At 37.6% G+C, this 18,004-nt stretch overlaps 1 protein-coding gene across 2 annotated transcripts in view; it reads left to right on the top strand.

Annotated features, from left to right (window-relative positions):
- Nucleotides 1-14,906, top strand: part of LOC140136117 (uncharacterized) — a 55,097-nt gene extending 40,191 nt beyond the window's left edge. The window contains exons 11-15 of one of the 2 annotated variants that reach the window (XM_072157822.1): nucleotides 1,791-2,150; nucleotides 3,127-3,906; nucleotides 9,800-10,144; nucleotides 11,622-11,736; nucleotides 13,738-14,906. In XM_072157822.1, the coding sequence (XP_072013923.1) occupies nucleotides 1,791-2,150; nucleotides 3,127-3,906; nucleotides 9,800-10,144; nucleotides 11,622-11,736; nucleotides 13,738-13,777 (1,640 nt within the window). In that variant the 3' untranslated portion in view covers nucleotides 13,778-14,906. The remainder of the gene's footprint in view (nucleotides 1-1,790; nucleotides 2,151-3,126; nucleotides 3,907-9,799; nucleotides 10,145-11,621; nucleotides 11,737-13,737) is intronic. The other variant, XM_072157823.1, reaches the window with a different exon arrangement.
- The last annotated feature ends 3,098 nt before the right edge of the window (nucleotides 14,907-18,004 follow it).

The following is an 18,004-nucleotide window of genomic DNA, read 5'->3' as shown; positions in this document are numbered from 1 at the left end:
ATTATATTTATGTATGCCATATTGCTTAAACCTACACGTAAGTTGTAGTTCTGTATGTGAAATAGTTAATTTCCCGATGTCGTATTTAAAGTGCATCACATACTGGTCTATCTCGAGAAGCTTCAAGAAAGACCAGTATGTGATGCGTCTAAATTCACGTTACCGTTCGCGAAATCGAGATAGCCCCCAAGATAGACCAGTATGTGATGCACTTTAAATACGATATAGGGAAATTAACTATTTCACATACAGAACTACAACTTTAGTGTAGTTTTAAGCAATATTAATTCAAGATTCCTCTTAAATAAATCTTACAAGTAAACTGAGCTCAAAAAGAAACTTATAATTTTTCACAAGGTCATATCTTGAAATCCTGTCCATCAAATTGAACCAAAATTACACACAGATTTACTTCAATACTCTACTCTTAACACATGTCAGTAACCAAGCAGTTATCCAACTGACACAACAGCAAAATGCACTGACATGTGACAGCTTCCTGGACCACATTCACAGCCCAGCCCTGTTTCATGAAAAAAGTGTATGAAAAGCAGAAAGCAGCACCATTTTATCATCTGTGCAAAGATCTTGTGTGCATTCTCACAGATTTTTTGTCCTGGGTGCCAAATGTTGGGCTGTGAAAGTGAAGGAAGTCCAGGAAGCTGTCCCATGACAGTGCATTTTGCTGTTGTGTCAGTTGGATAACTGCTTGGTTACTGACATGTGTTTTGAGTAGAGTATTAAGGTAATCCTTTGTGTAATTTTGGTTAATTTTGATTGACAGTATTTTAAGATATGACCCTGTGATTCACAAGTTGTAAAAAATTATAAGTTTCTTTTTGAGCTCTGTTTATATGCTTTAATTTAAAACCACTTTCATGAAAATCCATGGTCTAATTAAATTATAGAAAGGTAAACTTAATACGAAGATTTTCAATTGCGATTTTCTCGAAATGCGTGTTTTTCGAGATAGACCAGTATGTGATGCGTCCGACGATTTGTATTGTGTGAACTTTGTTTTTAAATGCCTTTGGCTTCCAGGTTAGTTTCTCGGAGCTGGTGAGGTGTATTGGGGTGTAACTTGGTAGGGTGGTGGTAAGTGGCTGCCCTAAGACTTGATGCAATTTTTTATGCAAAATATGCAAATTAGGTAGCTAATTTGCATATTTAACTTAAAAAATTGTTTTTGGGTTGTTTTTTGTTGTTGCCATTTCGAAGAACTGGTGAGGCGTATACTGATGTAACTTGATGAGGTTGTGGTAAGCGGCAGTCGGAAGATCCGATGCGATTTTTGTCGCAAGATATGCAAATTAGTCACCACATTTGCCTATTTTTTTATTTGTCGAAATGCTTTTGGGCATTTTTCGGAACTGGTGAGGCATATAAAAATTTAATTTGGTGGGGTGAGCAGTCTTAAGATCAGATGCTATTTTTGTCACAAAATATGCAAATCAGCCACCTCATTGCCTTTTTTTCTATTTAAAAAAAACGCTTTTTGCCATTTTTCGGAACTGGTAGGGGGTATATAGATGTAACTTGGTAGGGTGGTGGTAAAGGGACAGTCTTAAGATCCCACGTGATTTTTGTCCCAAAATATTCAAATTAGCCACCTCATTTGCATATTTGTTTATTTTTAAAAAGGCTTTTTGCCATTTTTTGGAACTGGTGAGGCGTATAGAGATTTAACTTGGTGAGATGGTGGTAAGGAGCAGTCTTAAGATCCCATGTGATTTTTGTCGCAAATAATGTTTAATATTCTTTACAGGCTATTAAACTGTTCTCTCTTTTAGTTACAACTGATGTTCCAACAACAACGCCACTACCGACAATGGAACTAACAACGGTAAAAACAGCACAACCAACGACAATGTTAGCGACAACGCAACCAAAGGCAACGGTGGTACAGACAGCACAACCAACGGCAACAACAACAGAACCGATGATGTTAAAAACAACGCCAACGGTACTGACGGGTCTTACAACCCACCACCAAACGACGTTACCACCTACAATGCTGCAAACGACGTTAAGAATAACGCAAACAACGGTAGCGTCAATGCAACCAACAACGTTTCCGACAACGCAACCAACGGCAACGTTTTCAATTACCACCAGTGAAATATCTCTGGTTGATACCACTGAGTACAATGGTAAATTGCAGCACCAATTGAAAATTCGGAATAATGATTTAAAATGTTACTCTCATGTATTATTTTATTGCTAGTATATTCCGTCGAGATCTCGATGTGGTGGAATGTAGGCTATTCATTTGGGAAAATGTCCCCTGGCATGACCTAGGGTTGACATGCCCTTACTCGGACAATAAGGTGGACAATGTCCATCCGTTAAGAATTAAGAATAGGCATTTCTAGTACAGTAAGCAAAAGAATTAAGGTAGCAGTTGTGTTCACCCCTGTATGTCCAATTAATAAAGACAAATGTGTCAAAATTAAAACAAGCAGCCAATGTGTGTACTCTTTAGCTCTGATTTAAGACCTTATTTGTTGAAATTGGTTGAGAATTAAAGAAACGGTAGTCCAAAACCTGATGAAGATACGAAATAAAAAGTTTCATATTTGTGTTCTAATCAATGAAAGCACGACGCTAGTTTTTCGTGCTAATCAATGAAAGCACAGCGCCAGTTTTCTTGTTCGCGAACGCTTTGTGTACAAATCAATAGGGCATGGAATGTAGCAAACTGCAACTTTTAAATTGGCATCTTCCTTGTGTTTTTGGATCGTCGTGTCTTTATTTCTTAAACAGTGTTAACGAATGAGGTCTTAAATTCGAGCTAAAAGATGCAGCTATTGGCTGTTGGTTCCAATTATGACATATCTGCCGTTGTTTAGGATATACAGGGGGTGAACGGAACTGGTTACCTTAATTGTTTTGGCTTACTGTACATACAGAGTCTGACTCTACCTGAGGAGCTAGCCTAAGTTGCTCCAAGAATGGCTCTCCATACACAAATGAACAAATAAAATGAAGGGTCGCCATTGATATCCATACAGAAATGAACAAATACAATAGAAGAGTCCGACTGCCATGCAAATGAACCAGTGACCACTCAAGGATTTGCTCTGTGCTAATACTCTAGGTTATAAATCAAACCTTTCTCTCTTTTAGTTACAACTGATGTTCCACCAACAACGCCACTAACGACAATGGAGCCGACAACGGTGAAAACAACACAACCAACGACAATGGAGCCGACGACGGTGAAAACAACACAACCAACGACAATGGAGCCGACAACGGTGAAAACAACACAACCAACGACAATGGAGCCGACGACGGTGAAAACAACACAACCAACGACAATGGAACCGACGACGGTGAAAACAACACAACCAACGACAATGGAGCCGACAACGGTGAAAACAACACAACCAACGACAATGGAACCGACGACGGTGAAAACAACACAACCAACGACAATGGAACCGACGACGGTGAAAACAACACAACCAACGACAATGGAGCCGACGACGGTGAAAATAACACAACCAACGACAATGGAGCCGACGACGGTGAAAATAACACAACCAACGACAATGGAGCCGACGACGGTGAAAACAACACAACCAACGACAATGGAACCGACGACGGTGAAAACAACACAACCAACAACGGAATTGAAAACGCACCAATCGACGTTAAATGCTTCAACGGATCCGATGGCTTTAACAACCCAAAAAACGGCAACGGTACTGACAACGGAACGAACGACAACGGGTCTGACAACGCACCAAACGACGTTACCAACATCAACGCAACAAACGACATTGAAAACAATGCAAACAACGGCAGCGTCAACGCAACTGACAACATTTCCGACAACACAACCAACGACAACATTAGCTGCTACCAGCAACGAAATCTCATTGGACACCACTCAGTACAATGGTAAATTGTAGCACTAATTAATGTCAAAATTCGAAATAAACAATGTTTCTTGCATGTATTATAATTATTTCATTACCAGCATTCCGTCAAGCACTGTAAAACCACTAGCGCTCTGTCGTCCGGGGTTCATCTTTCAAGTGGTGTAGTGGAATGTACAGAGCGAAGGCTATATTTTTGTAGAAATGCATGTCTCCCGGGCATGACCCAGCGTTTTTCGGAACTAGAGATAGATGCCGTTGGTGGCGTCTGGCCAGATGAAGGGGGCTATACCCCTATTTGGAACCATTCTAAGGCATTCCAAGCGCTACAATGTCAAAATTGTGGCTACATAATAGATATCTGGGGCATCTAAGATCATTACCTGGTCTGAGCATACGAAAGTAATTCAGGTGTTCCATCAAAGCTTTCGTTGTGTGCTGCCACCTAGCGGTGGTTCCGGGAACTTGGCGTCCAGACCCTTGCTCGTACAATGAGGTGGACAGTGTCCATGTTGTCTATGAAATTGTAGATGGCAACCTTTTGGACCCTGCCCACTCGCTTGATATTCCGCATAATTCTGAAGCACGATGTTGCAAATAAATTGAATTTGCTTTCTCCAATAACTCAATAACACACGGTCAGATTAAGATACAAATTGAGAGATATGACGAGAAGACCTACAAAACCTTGGAGAGTTTTTCCTTAAAAAATTGTGTCGTTTCCAAGGCACCACGTTTACTTTGACCATATAGCGCTGTTGGTGCCCCGATAGGTAACGATGATTCTATTTAATAGTGCCCCGATAGGTAGACTTCTCCGTAGTCCACTTGCCAATTGTGCATACTCTGGCTATTGCATTTAAGCTTAAAACTCCGATGATTCAATTAATTTGTGCACAATTGATAGATTTTCACATCCGAGCTTTTAAGTCACCGCACTCCCTCTGTTTGTTAGCTTCCCAAGTGGACTTTGGATTGCGGTTTGCATGCTCAACACGGCTGTCTATGGATGAGATTGTCGGATTTCTGGCCTACTAAAATTGGCCATGATGTAATGCATCTTTAAATGGATCTGGCTTGTGATTGTTCGCCCTGATCTCATCATGGTTTAAATCCTCCAGGCACCTGCCATTACCATTAATAACTACATGGTACACAACTATACCGCCCTTTGTGTTGGCGGAAACATTTAACTATCTGTAGGAGCATGAGCGCGTCTTGTACGGTGTACCATGAGGGACATGCAAACTTAAAATAATTTTTACAAACTTAAAATAATTGTTTACAAACTCAAATATTTTTTTTAAAAACTCAAATGATATTTTTCAAACTCAAATAATTTGTGTAAACTTAAACTAAATTTTTACAAAGTCAAATGATTTTTTACAAACTGACTAAAAATACTTACTAAAAAGAGGTTTATTTAATTAATAATTGACAAATGAACTATGATAATCCCTATTCAATCCTGTGTAAGGCAGGAAACTAATCAGCACATTATTCAGACTAGCAATATTTCAAAATTAAGGTATCATTTACAAAATTATCCATATCTTGAAAAGTATTGATGCTATGTATATCATGAATTTTGATATCATTTTGAAGCTTATTGCGACTTATTCCTGTCGGAACGCGCCACAAAAACGCACGGTCGGTGTATTCACTTTATTACAGCCCAAAAATGTCACACAGATCTATCAACAATACTAGGTTTTCTACGCAGCCTGCAAAGGTTATTTCACTTTTCGACTGCTGTTTTGTTTAGGGAACAAACCAAAAGATCGACGAAGTCCTTTAAACGTAACTGGTTTCGTTTCTTAGCCGACTCCCTCCCTCCATGCCAAAAACGTAATAATAAAATGTTGCACATTTTGACATAATAATAATAATGACACATTTTTTCAGACCGCTATTTTTGTACAAATGTAATCGAGTATTTCACCCCCCTCCTCCCTAAACGAAACCAGTTATGTTTATAGGACGCCCTTATACGTTCTCCTTGAAGTGATACTGCTGCTTGTTGCAGGTTGCTGAATCTCGATAGCTTGAATCTCGCACTCTCGTGAAAATCGAAAAGTTGCAAAAATGATTTTGAAGTTTGCAAAAATGATTTAAAGTTTGCAAATATTATTTGATTTTGCAAAAACTTATTAGAGTTTGCAAAATTTATTTGAGTTTGTAATAAATTATTTGAGTTTGTAAAAAATTATTTGAGTTTGTAAAAAATTATTTGAGTTTGTAGAAAATTATTTGAGTTTGTAAAAAATTATTTGAGTTTGTAGAAGCTTATTTGAGTGTGATTGGAGTTTGCATTATTGTTATTTCACTCCAGAAAATTTATTTCAATTCTATTCAAATTCAATTCTTTCTACGCCTGGAATCTTGCTTTAGAATTAATTCAATTCGATTCCAATTCAATTTTTCAATTTCAAAATCATTTCATTTCATTTCAATTTCAATCCAATGCAGTGAAATTAACAGCTAATCAATTTCAATTCAATTCTGAGCATTCATTTCAATTCCAATTCAATTCCAATCCCAATACAGTTGCAGTACTGTATGTGTTAATTGACCAAAGGCACACTACAAAAACTGTGTCTAGAGATTGAACACTTTTTTGTCCTCGATTTGTAAACACATGTAAAATCTAAACACAAATGTCAAACTTCAAAACATCAAGTGTTTAATATCTAAACACAAGGCATCAGATTACTAAACATGTTAGCATTTAGATATGTTTACAAATCGAGGAGAAGATAGTGTCTAGAATACTGTTTAATATCTAGACACTGTTTGTGCAGTGCATGTTTTAAATTTTGCTACCAATTTTGTAACACATGAGTCACCAACATAAAGTCAAAATTAAGTACACTACTTCAGTACTTGTCACGAAAGTATCTCAACAGAAGATACTTTATGTTAACTCACTTTTCACATTCAAACAATACGAGTGATCCTTGACCTCGGGGCTGGGTCTTATTTTATGAAACTTTGGAACTTCTTAGTTCTTTAGGTGACTGACTGACCTAACTTCTTGTCCACCATGCACATTATTTTCTAAACTTAAGGTGTGTGGTACGATCGATTATTAAATGGGACCCTGTCCCCACACTGACCTCAAAAAAATGTCAAAAATCACTTAGTTTTTGATACTATTAGTAGGGATGACCAATGAACCATCAACTTGATTAGAACACTCCCATAGACATGCAGGGAGCTCAACTGTGCACTGCTTGCACATACATTTCTAAATTGATCTCATTCTTTTATTTTTCAATATTTTTCTGTAAAATTTGGGGAAGTTACTGCCAATTATATTTTGTAACTATCTTGCAAATTACAGCAACATAACTTATTTTGTTTTTCTGTAAGTGCGAGTCAAAATTGGTCCATCGCCACAGTGCGCTTAATTGCCAGTGGCTGAGTTTAGCACTGCTCAAGAATGGCACAAAATATTCAAATCAGTAAGATCAGGTGAAAAACGTGGCCTACTGAGCTGTAATTTGGCAGAGTTGCCAGTAATACCTCTATCATACCCTCTGTAAAAAGGTTAACAAATTCTCGCTATTCACAATAAGGGCGCCGCCAGCGGTTTGCGATGTAATCGTGATGTATCATGGGAAAAGGTCGACATCCAAGTCCGCGCAATACGAATATAGTGTGAATATTACCATGCTATTACATAGGAACACGTGACAATATTTTTTAGTTTGTCAAAATAAAGGTGTTACACGCGAATCGATACTCAATAATACTTAATAATGTGATTTGAAATGTGCACAATTAATTTTTTCTATCGATTTGCGTGTAATACCGTTATATTGACAAACTAAAAAATATTGTTCCTATGTAATAGCATGGTAATATTCGTATTGCGCGGACTTGGATGTCGACCTTTTCCCATGATACATCACGATTACATCGCAAACCGCTGGCGGCGCCCTTATTGTGAATAGCGAGAATTGAACAAGTAGATCTCGAGTTACAAATTAAATCACCAGCTTCCCTTTGGAATTTTTATATTCCTTTCAAATCATGTTAAGAAGACACCTTTTTGAACATAAATGTGAAGTTTCGTGCTCATTCGATGTATTGTTCACCTGATCTTAACCCTAAACGTTTTCTTATATTTAGGCCTATAATATCTACAACTTGCTGCTGGCTATACCTTGTTTAGGACTTTCAAAAGAAGTACCTGAATGTGCAACCATAACTGTTTCAAAATAGCCCGCGATAGTCATGCAGGTAACTCCGAGGTCAAGCATTGAATTGGTTTGAACAAAGATACTCATAATGTATTGAGTGCTACTTTGGTTTGAATGAGGAATACTACAGGAATACACATGAGCATGATGAGGATAATCTCTATTGTTGTGAATGAGTCAATGACCTTCAAAACTTAAGATTTTGTTTACATACACCTACTAATTGGTCATATTAAACCCAATAACATTGAAATTCTTGGTTGTGAAAAAAAAGTTCACCTACTTAGTGCAATTTTGATTTTGTGCCATATCGGCTATCTTGGATGATTTTTGGCAAATGTTCTCTAAATGCATGATTTCAATGCCTTGGTTTGAAAAAATAAGTTATGCCAGTGACTAGTTAAGTGCCATTTCATAATAAACCCCTTTGATACTTTCATAATATGCTTGTTTCATGTTTGCAAATATGTTAAAATAAAGAAATATATAAAGGTAAATATATGCTTATGCCAATTTTGCTCCCAACTGCTATTTTTGGACCTTGTCATTTTATTTCGTTCCAATGACCGGTCAGAATGGGAAACTTTGATAATTCATAATTCGAAAAGTTTTTGACCGATTTTGACCATTTAACCACCAAAATACTTCTGTTGATTAGTTCTACTCAGAAAACAATCTTTTGTAGCAATAGGGTCAACATGAAATTTTGATGGTTATCCCTACTATTAGATAGCCCCTACTTGTCTCCTGCTCCTCCTAAGATTTATTTTACCCGGGGGGTATATGTAGCATATTCGGCCTTTTGGAATATAATTGACCCCTTTTTCTATGCCAATTTTGGTATATGAATGGTTCCAAAATTTCTAAGACAATTTGGGTTGATTTGGGCCGAAAACTTTGATGACGTTTGGTTTATTGGGTCCAAATTTCTTGAAAAATTGGCATATTTATGGGTCCAATTTCAAATTCTCAGCGGCACACCCCTACCAAAACCAAACTTGGTTACCGGGATTTTACACCCAAAACCTTTGTACTTTGAAAAAGTGTGAAAAAAAAGCTGTCAAAGATATAAGCATTTCTTTAATGGTTTTCTCACAGTTTGTGCAAATGTACAATGACTTTTGAGTATAAAAATTGGGAGCTTGAGAAAAACAGGGGCTTTATGATAAGTGCTGAAAGTTTTTAATGTGTGTCTCTTGTGTGAATAGACCTGGAAGTGTATCAGAATTCAGAACGGGGGAAGGGCACTTTTTACTGGTGGAATGATCTAGAATCACAGATATCTGCTTGTGAATTGAAATGCTGAATTGAAATCAAAGCTGGCTTTCATTTCAATTCCATTTCATTCTTCATCACTGACATGATTTCAATTCCAATTTAATTCAATTCATGCCCAAGCCCACTCATTTCGATTCCAATTCAATTCCAATGCATTGAAATCAAAATCGCCCAAAATTAATTTCAATTCAATTCGATTTCAATGCATTGAATTAACATTAGTTTGCATGTCCCTCATGGTGCACCGTAGTCTTGTTGTTCATATTGATTAACTTCTCCTAGGATAAAAAGATTGCGGTTACCCCAAGTCATAGCCTAACAGCCATGATAACATATTGCATTATGTTACTCAATTATATATTATATTATATTTCTTACAGATACTTATTTAACACATTAATCAATTCGGGTATTCGATTTTCTATCTTTTAGTTGCAACTGGTGCTCCAACAACAATGACAATGCAATCAACAACGCAATCGACGACATTAAAAACAACAGAGTTACCCCCAACGGTACCACGAACGGCAACATTACCGACAACGTTTACAGCGACAACGTTACCGACAACGCAACCACCTACAACGTTACCGACAACGCAACCACCTACAACGTTACCGACAACCAAGACAACGCAATCGATGATGTCACAGACATTGTCCCTACGAACGGCAACGTCACCGGCAACGTTATCACAAACACAACAAACGGCAACGTTACCGACAACGCAAGCAACAAAAACGTTATCGACAACACAACAAACCACTCAGTACAATGGTAAAACACGTAAATACATTTAAGTTATTCCCTTTTATCCGGTATAAGTATAATATTTTTGTGTAGAATGACACTAGTGCCTGGCTTAATTCGCCCAATTAAACATTAGGCCTAGCCATGAATGAAGCGACATAGTCGGTTCGATGGGACAAAAAGCTGCAAAGAAACGAATTAATAGGGGAAAAGAACATTTATTCATAAATGGGCTCATTTACTACATACGAGGGTTGGCCGGATTATTTTCATTGAATTTTTTTATGATCACATAAACCTTTGTCTTTCAAACAATTTGATTACGTAACAATATTGGCATAAAATTAATAGACTAGGGCCACTGCCAAATCACGCGAAAAGTGGGCCTTTTAAATTACACCGGTAAGGCACGTACGTGTTTAAAACGTTCAAGAACAGGAAAAGTACATGGTGCATATGGCTATCTCTGCCTTTGGTGAAATATGAGACTTGCCATTAAACTTGGGTGGAAATGAGACGTCTTTGAACTTTAGGACTTGCACACATTAAGGGATCTAAAATGAGCGTTTATTGCATTTCGCCAGTTCGACAGTATTTTTTGCGGGACATGAGAGCACCTCAGACCTATCGAATTGCATTCTGAATACGAAGCATGTCTTTCTGATATCAAATAATTTTCATTTTTGAAAATCACAATATAATACAAATTTTATGACAAATTATAAAATTTGATATTTTCAAATTTTTGATATATAACAGTCCTCGAAGTAATTATATAAATCTAATGATATATTCTTAAAGTGTATGTAGCAGGGAGGAGGAAAAGCCGACGGTCAATTGAAAATGTTGACCTTTCATATTGAAGATATGGATTTTTCCCCAAAAGACCTAATATTTGTTGGTGTTTTGGGAAAAAATCCATATCTTCAATACGAAAGGTCAAAATTTTCAACTGATCGTCGGCTTTTTATCCCACCTACATACACTTTAAGTATAAATCATCAGATTTATAAAGTTTACTTCAAGTACTGTTAAATATTAAAAATATCAATTTTTAATGATTTGCCATAAAATGTGTACTAAATTGCGAATTTCCACAAATCAAAATTATTTGATATCAGAATGGCATTCTTCGTATTCAGAATGCAATTCGATATGTCTGATGTGCTCTAATGTCCCAAAATAAATACTGTCCAAACGTTCATACCCCAGCCCTTAAACATAACAAAATTTGGCATATTTTTAAACGCAATGTCAAAAAAGAAGTCTTATAGTACGGGAAAGGAACAAACTCCAGGTAATTTGGTGTTTTTCTCTCTTGGGAAAAATCATGGGCATGTGGCAGAAAATATGACACACCTATATCAAGCCATGGGATGTTCTTTATAGAACCACTTGAGTGTCATCTTCACTTCTGTTCAATATTTGAGCTCAAAATGCACCGCTAGGTTACGCTCCCCTCCGACCCACCTTAAGTCTTGTCATGTTTAATGCTTTCACACAGGTAACTATGTTTTGCAACTAATTGGGACAAAGCCTGAAGGAAAAGCTGCCATTTCTGTCGTCGTCTTCCTCGTTGCTTTAGGTGTGGCTGTTGCTATTTACGTCAAAGTAAAAAGGTACATATTCCATTCATGAAACAGTTAATACTAACCTCGTCAAAGAGCAAAAAGATGTTCACTTTGGTGGTAACACTCAAGTTACAGTCTGCGCTTAAAGGATGACTCCGGCAATCACAACATTATGCCTTATATGAAAGAAAATTAATTATCAAGCACGAATCATGTGGTTTTATTTGAAACAAACTCATATTGGCAATAAAATTGATAAAGACAGCCGGCTCTCAGCACGCGATATTCAAAATTCCCGGGCCGAAATTGTTTAAGTGCAATGACGTAATGGCTATCTGTGCTCAATCGTCGTCAGCCTTCATTTGTATTACTGGGACGTCATTGCACTCGAAAATATCGGCGCCCGGGAATTTTGAATATCGCGTGTTGAGAGACGGATGTTTTTATTCATTTTTATGGGCAATACGAGTTTGTTTCAAATAAACCCATGTGATTCGTGCTTGATAATTGTTTTTCTAACATATAAGGCATAAAGTTGTGATTGCCGGAGTCATCCTTTAAAATGGAGGAAGTGTAAGGACTTGTCTAACGGAGAGAGATTGCGGCTTTTGGTATAGATAATACCGGAAAGACTTCAGCATTGGAACCAAATGGTTTTCGTGACTTTTCCCTAGTTCGGGGTCGCTAGTCTGAAGGTTCTCTAGTCCGAAGGGTTGCCAGTCAGAAAACCAAATTAAGTTCGCTAATCCGAAGGTTTTCTAGTCCGAATATAGTATAAGGGTTAAGGTTAGAGTTACGGTTAGGGTTTGGGTTAGGGTTAGTGTTAGGGTTAGCGAGCCTTATTCTATGTTCGGACTACAAAACCATATTTATTATTCGGACTAGAGAACCTGATATTCGGACTAGCGAACCTTTTTCAGAATTCGGACTAGCGAATGGTAAATTATGTGTTCGGACTAGCGAACCTTCGGACTAAGGAGCTTTCGGGCAAGGGAACCTTCGGACTAGAGAGCTGTCACCATGGTTTTGCCCAGGGTTGCGTGTCCAGGATCTAGAGATGGTGACGGAAGAAACTTGCACACAAGCCAAAAGTGATGATCAGAAGAAGCCGATAGGGAAAGAAGACAGAAGTTTTCAAAAGATTGCGAGACTGAAAAAGACTACAAATCTTCGACTGCAATGATAGGGCACGTGATTTATTTTTATTCACACCATGAACATGGTCGCAGTGTCCTTCACGTGATTAAAGTCGCCTGACCTTATTATTGCAGTTGAAAATTATCAGGTTTTTTTTCAGTCTCGTTAACTTTGGAATAGGCTACTTCTGTCCTCTCTCTTTGTCGATTTCTTTTGACCTGTGCAACTTTCTGTCGTCACTATCTCTTGCACACCTTGTCCAAGCCAATGAACCCTTTGGCACCTTTAATGAAGCCTTCCGGATATTCTACGAACCAATGGTCTAAGACTCCTTGCGTTAGACGATTTCTTGGACTTCCGCCATTTTTTAAAAGCTCTCGTTTTTTAATAACTAAACACCACTTCGCGCTGTGGACTTGGCTAGTATTGTTAACGGTTTCATGCAAAGAATATTGAATGTAGAATTTATAGCAGCCGATTGAGCGTTAATTTATTTGTAACAGAAACCTTTATTTTGGAGATATTACAATACTTGTGTGTATCTTCCTCCTTCCACCCTAATAAGCTCTTACAAGTTACATAATAATAAATTCTGTTCATAATTGAGTGGCCCAGTATACAAACGGCCCATGGCATATTTTGAAAAATAGAGGCCGCTGTTGAAAAATGTCAAAGGTCACCAAAGGTCATCCATACAAACAACACATCATGAATGTAACTCGGGAATGTTGTCAATTTAATCTTTTAAGCATCAAATTTCTTATGTATTTTATTGAACATTCATACATTTACAGTGCCGATTTCTCCCAATGACGAAAAATGTGCCATGGGCCGTTTTTATACTGGGCCACTCAATTTTGTTTTCATTTTAGCCATATTTAAATTGTTTCAATATTGTTGAATATATTTCAGCACATCAGAACTGGAGACGAACAATGCAGCCCAAGTTTAGCATCTCATTCACTATGTCAGTATCGAGTGTTGGACTACCTGTTGCTACATTTAAAGCCATACCGTAAAATCCCGTCTACAAGCATATATAGTGTTTTTTATGAAAGTTAAATTAATTCGAAGCAAGGGTTAATATACCAATACAATAGATTGGTCTTAAAATAATACTTGTTTGTATATGCTTGGATCCGTAATTTATTTACTCAAACTCCATAATGGCGCCTGGATTAATGTAGCACTATATATGCTTGTAGACGGGGTTTTGCGGTATTATAACATTAAAATAAGAAATATAATTATGTTTTTCCACAAAATGTTATTTTTACTCTTAGATAATGCCCTCTTTTAATTTGGGCTCAAACAGATGAGGCAATACAAAATCGCTAATTAATACAGGCGCATACCGTAAAACCCCGTCTACAAGCATATATAGTGTTTTTTATGAAAGCTAAATTAATTCGAAGCAAGCGTAAATATACCAATACAATAGATTGGTCTTAAAATAATACCTGTTGGCATTGCTTGGATCCGTAATTTATTTGTTCGAACTCCATAATGGTGCCTGGATTAATGTAGCTTTCATCAGAAGCACTCTATATGCTTGTAGACGGGGTTTTACGGTATGTCGCCAATGCGAGTCACTCCTTCGAACGAGCAAGAGTCGTGTCGGTTCTTTGATATGTTACAACTGCCCGCACGCCATGTACGTACTGTGTTATGAACATCGTGTACGCGTTCGACTAATATTTCCATCGTAATAATAAACCGTCTTCAAAATCTCGGATTTTGACAAAACTTGATTTTTGCAGCGTATGTTAGTTTACCTAAGTACATACATAACAATCGTGTCAGAACCATCATTTTGAAAAATGTTGTGGGCGTCCTCCTCAGCAAATATTACAATATGACTTAAATTCTAGGACACGGCATGTACATTTGAAAACATCGAGTGCTTCTGTGAAGTATATACGCAGTCACTTTGCGCATGCGGAAAGGCACATACACACTTTCCGAGAATTCAAATAACAACAGCAGCTTTCCTTTCTTATGTAGCACAATAGGACAATTAAAGTACTTTGGGTTTTTTTATTCAAATTTACCACTTTGAGTTATGTAGTCTAGAATGCCGTTTTATTTTTATTTAAAGGTGTAAAAAGTTCCCTTTGGCCTTATTTGTGTTTTTATGTCCTTGTGTAAGAGGTTTGTTTGGGTTGGCCCCAGAAGCCGCTAGTCCGACACACCGCTTGTCCGAATCTCGAAACGCTTCTTCAGTCCTACATTGCTCTAGTGGGAATCTGAAAACCACTGTGCTAGTCCGAAACTGAAAACCACTGCTCTATCCGAATCTGGTAAACACTCCTATTCAGTCCGACACTGCGCTAGAATCTAAAAAACACTGCGCTTAGCCGAAACTGAAAACCATTGCTGAAAACACTGCGCTAGTCCGAATCTGAAGAACACTGAGAGAGACACAGTGTCGAGAGCCTCTAAATAAATATTTTTCCCTGCAATGAATCACGTCATAATACTCCGTTGGTGAGCGACGGGCGATTGGTATTTCGCCAATAAGATACCTCGCCTTTCCGAACTCAGATGTAGGCCTATAGAGATGTATTAAATTCAATATTGTATTATTGACGCAGATAAAGAAAGTTGTATAGTTGTCACACTGTGCTGTACTGTATTATAGACTTGTGATTTAATATTCTATAGCCAGTGCTGAGTGATATGCTTAGCCTGAGTCGCTCGGCCTATCTCGAACAAAATCGCTATGCGTAGCTTTTGAAGAACGAGTGGATTCGCCGTACTATCACGGCAATTTTTGACAAAAGATATATGGATGATGACGCTGTGTAGCGCAGTGTTGGACTGTTGCCAGTCCGGTTTTCATTTTCGGACTAGCGCACGATTTTTTTCGGACTAGCGCAGTGCTTTGCATTTTCGAACTGACGCATCCCTAAGTATAAATTGGTAATTTGTGTAGTCGGACTAGCGACTAGTTTTGAGAGTTAATCTTGAGTTACCGAGATACATATCTTCAAAACTGTTTTAATGAGGTCTGTTTTTATGACAGCTACAAGATCTTGCTTTCATGTGTAACACTAATTTTAAAATGGGACATCCTGTAGGCCCACTATGTTAAAATGCAATAACATGAAGTGTAGAGCACATTTGTTAATATGCAAAATCAGCTATTCCAGTTATGCCATTGATTTTGATGTGTTGCAAAAAATATTTTGAGATCAAAACATCGACCGAGACCTGGCTTGAAATTAATACGCATTAATGATTCATGTATATTAATTACTAGTACTGTACACGATGGATCATGCAATCATTTACTGTTAGGTTTTCAAACAAATCGCCAAAATTGTATTTAAAAAAAATAGATAGAAATAAGGGGTTCAAGTAAACCTTTAGCAACCTTAAAATGGTAACAACTAGGTCCGCCAAAAGCTATATCAATGTATCTATAAGCCATATGGTCCCATACATGGAATAAAAATGTACTGTACCCCCAGAAATTTCCCTTTTACTAAGAAATAGGCACAGTAACGCTTATCATATTCTTTTAACACATAATACACTCAACTGCAAGTCTTACAAATGTTTTGTACAAAAAGCAAAAATAACGGTATATATTAAAGAGAATAATCACATCAAAAGATACTACACCATCATATCAGAACTTTTATTTTTTCAGGAAATTAACCCTAAACCAAACGCCGCCAACGGCGACTAAGTGGTCAAATACAAAAATAATTGTCTATAGCATTGTCGCACCTCCTCCACACCCCCCCGTCCACCATACAGTGTCGACACCCTATATGATAAATATAAACTTAATACTCCGTTGGTGAGCGACGGGCGAGTGGTATTTCACCGAACGCAAGAAAAGGAGTTCTATCTGATTGGCTAGCAATCGATCGCTAGATCGCTCAGTGGTGAACTACAAACTCAAAATGGAGCGATGTATTCAATTCGATTGAAATCAATATTCTATTATTATGTACATTGTATTATGGATCTTACACGGATTCCTTTATATAATTCATTTCTCAAACAGTTGAATATATCACAATTTTAACTTTTGATTTCAAAATCGTTACTTATAAAATGCAGTAAAACATATCCACAGCAAAATACCGGTCCCCGCTAATTAGTGTATTTAATTTCCAGTTAGTGTATTAAAAATAAAACCTGGGATTTACCTGACAACAAACGCAAATGAATAGAAACTGTGTGGCAGGCTCTGTGGAATCTCATATTGTCTCATATGCTTAGCCTGAGTCGCTCGGCCTATCTCGAACAAAATCGCCATGCGTAGCTGTTGAAAAACGAGAGGATTCATCGTACTATCACGGCAATTTTTGACACGAATATATAGGGATGATGACGATGTGCCATAGCGACGGCCCTGTGCCCAATGAATACGGTTTGGAATTTTCGATGTTTGACATTTACGTTACAGGGGAAAGACTTTTTCGTATAGAGGACTTCATCGAACTTTTGGGTTGTTCCCTTATATTGCGCTGCACTACAATCAGGTTGTACTCATCATCTGTGTATGTCTGCAATCATAGATTGAATACAATGCCGCTGCTTTCATAGATACTAATCTTACAGGTGCGAGCAAAGAGCTTTTAATAGAAATAGAGTCGCAATAGATTATATAATGCTTTGTTCCTTTGATGCCGATTAGAAGTTGCGACAGGCTATTCATAAAAGTGGTACCATTGTTTCGAACAAAGGAGTTCCGCCATTAAATTTGTCACTGATCCGGCATCATATTAACACTCTACGCAACAGGCGAGTATCAATAAGTGACCACATTACAGTCATGTTTAAGGGCAGTCATGTGTAAAGTGGTACCATTGTTCCCATGTATCCCAATGTGTGCTTGTGTGGGTCTGAAGTCTATAAAGGAGGCTTTAGCTGTCGGTGCAATCATCTTTACCACCCACCTGGCTTTAGGCGCTTCATTTAAATAAATTGAATGCTCTTGCTGATCGATTACACATTAGAATGTATGAAGGCTGCCATTTCCACATATATTACACTATAATGGTATAAATCGCTATACGTATACATGTAAGTATAAGTATAGGCCTATAAAGGTTGTTTTTAAGAAATTTCCATTTAATTTTATTTTAAGAAGGAGATTGGTATAGAAATAATGGCGTACCCAAAGAGGGGTGGGGATTGGGAAGGGTCAGAGTCACCCCTG

The sequence above is a fragment of the Amphiura filiformis genome, chromosome 16, assembly GCF_039555335.1.
Source record: "Amphiura filiformis chromosome 16, Afil_fr2py, whole genome shotgun sequence".
Taxonomy (NCBI): Eukaryota; Metazoa; Echinodermata; class Ophiuroidea; order Amphilepidida; family Amphiuridae; genus Amphiura; species Amphiura filiformis.
Note: the sequence above shows the minus strand (reverse complement) of the source record. Positions and strands in the feature narration are given on the sequence as shown.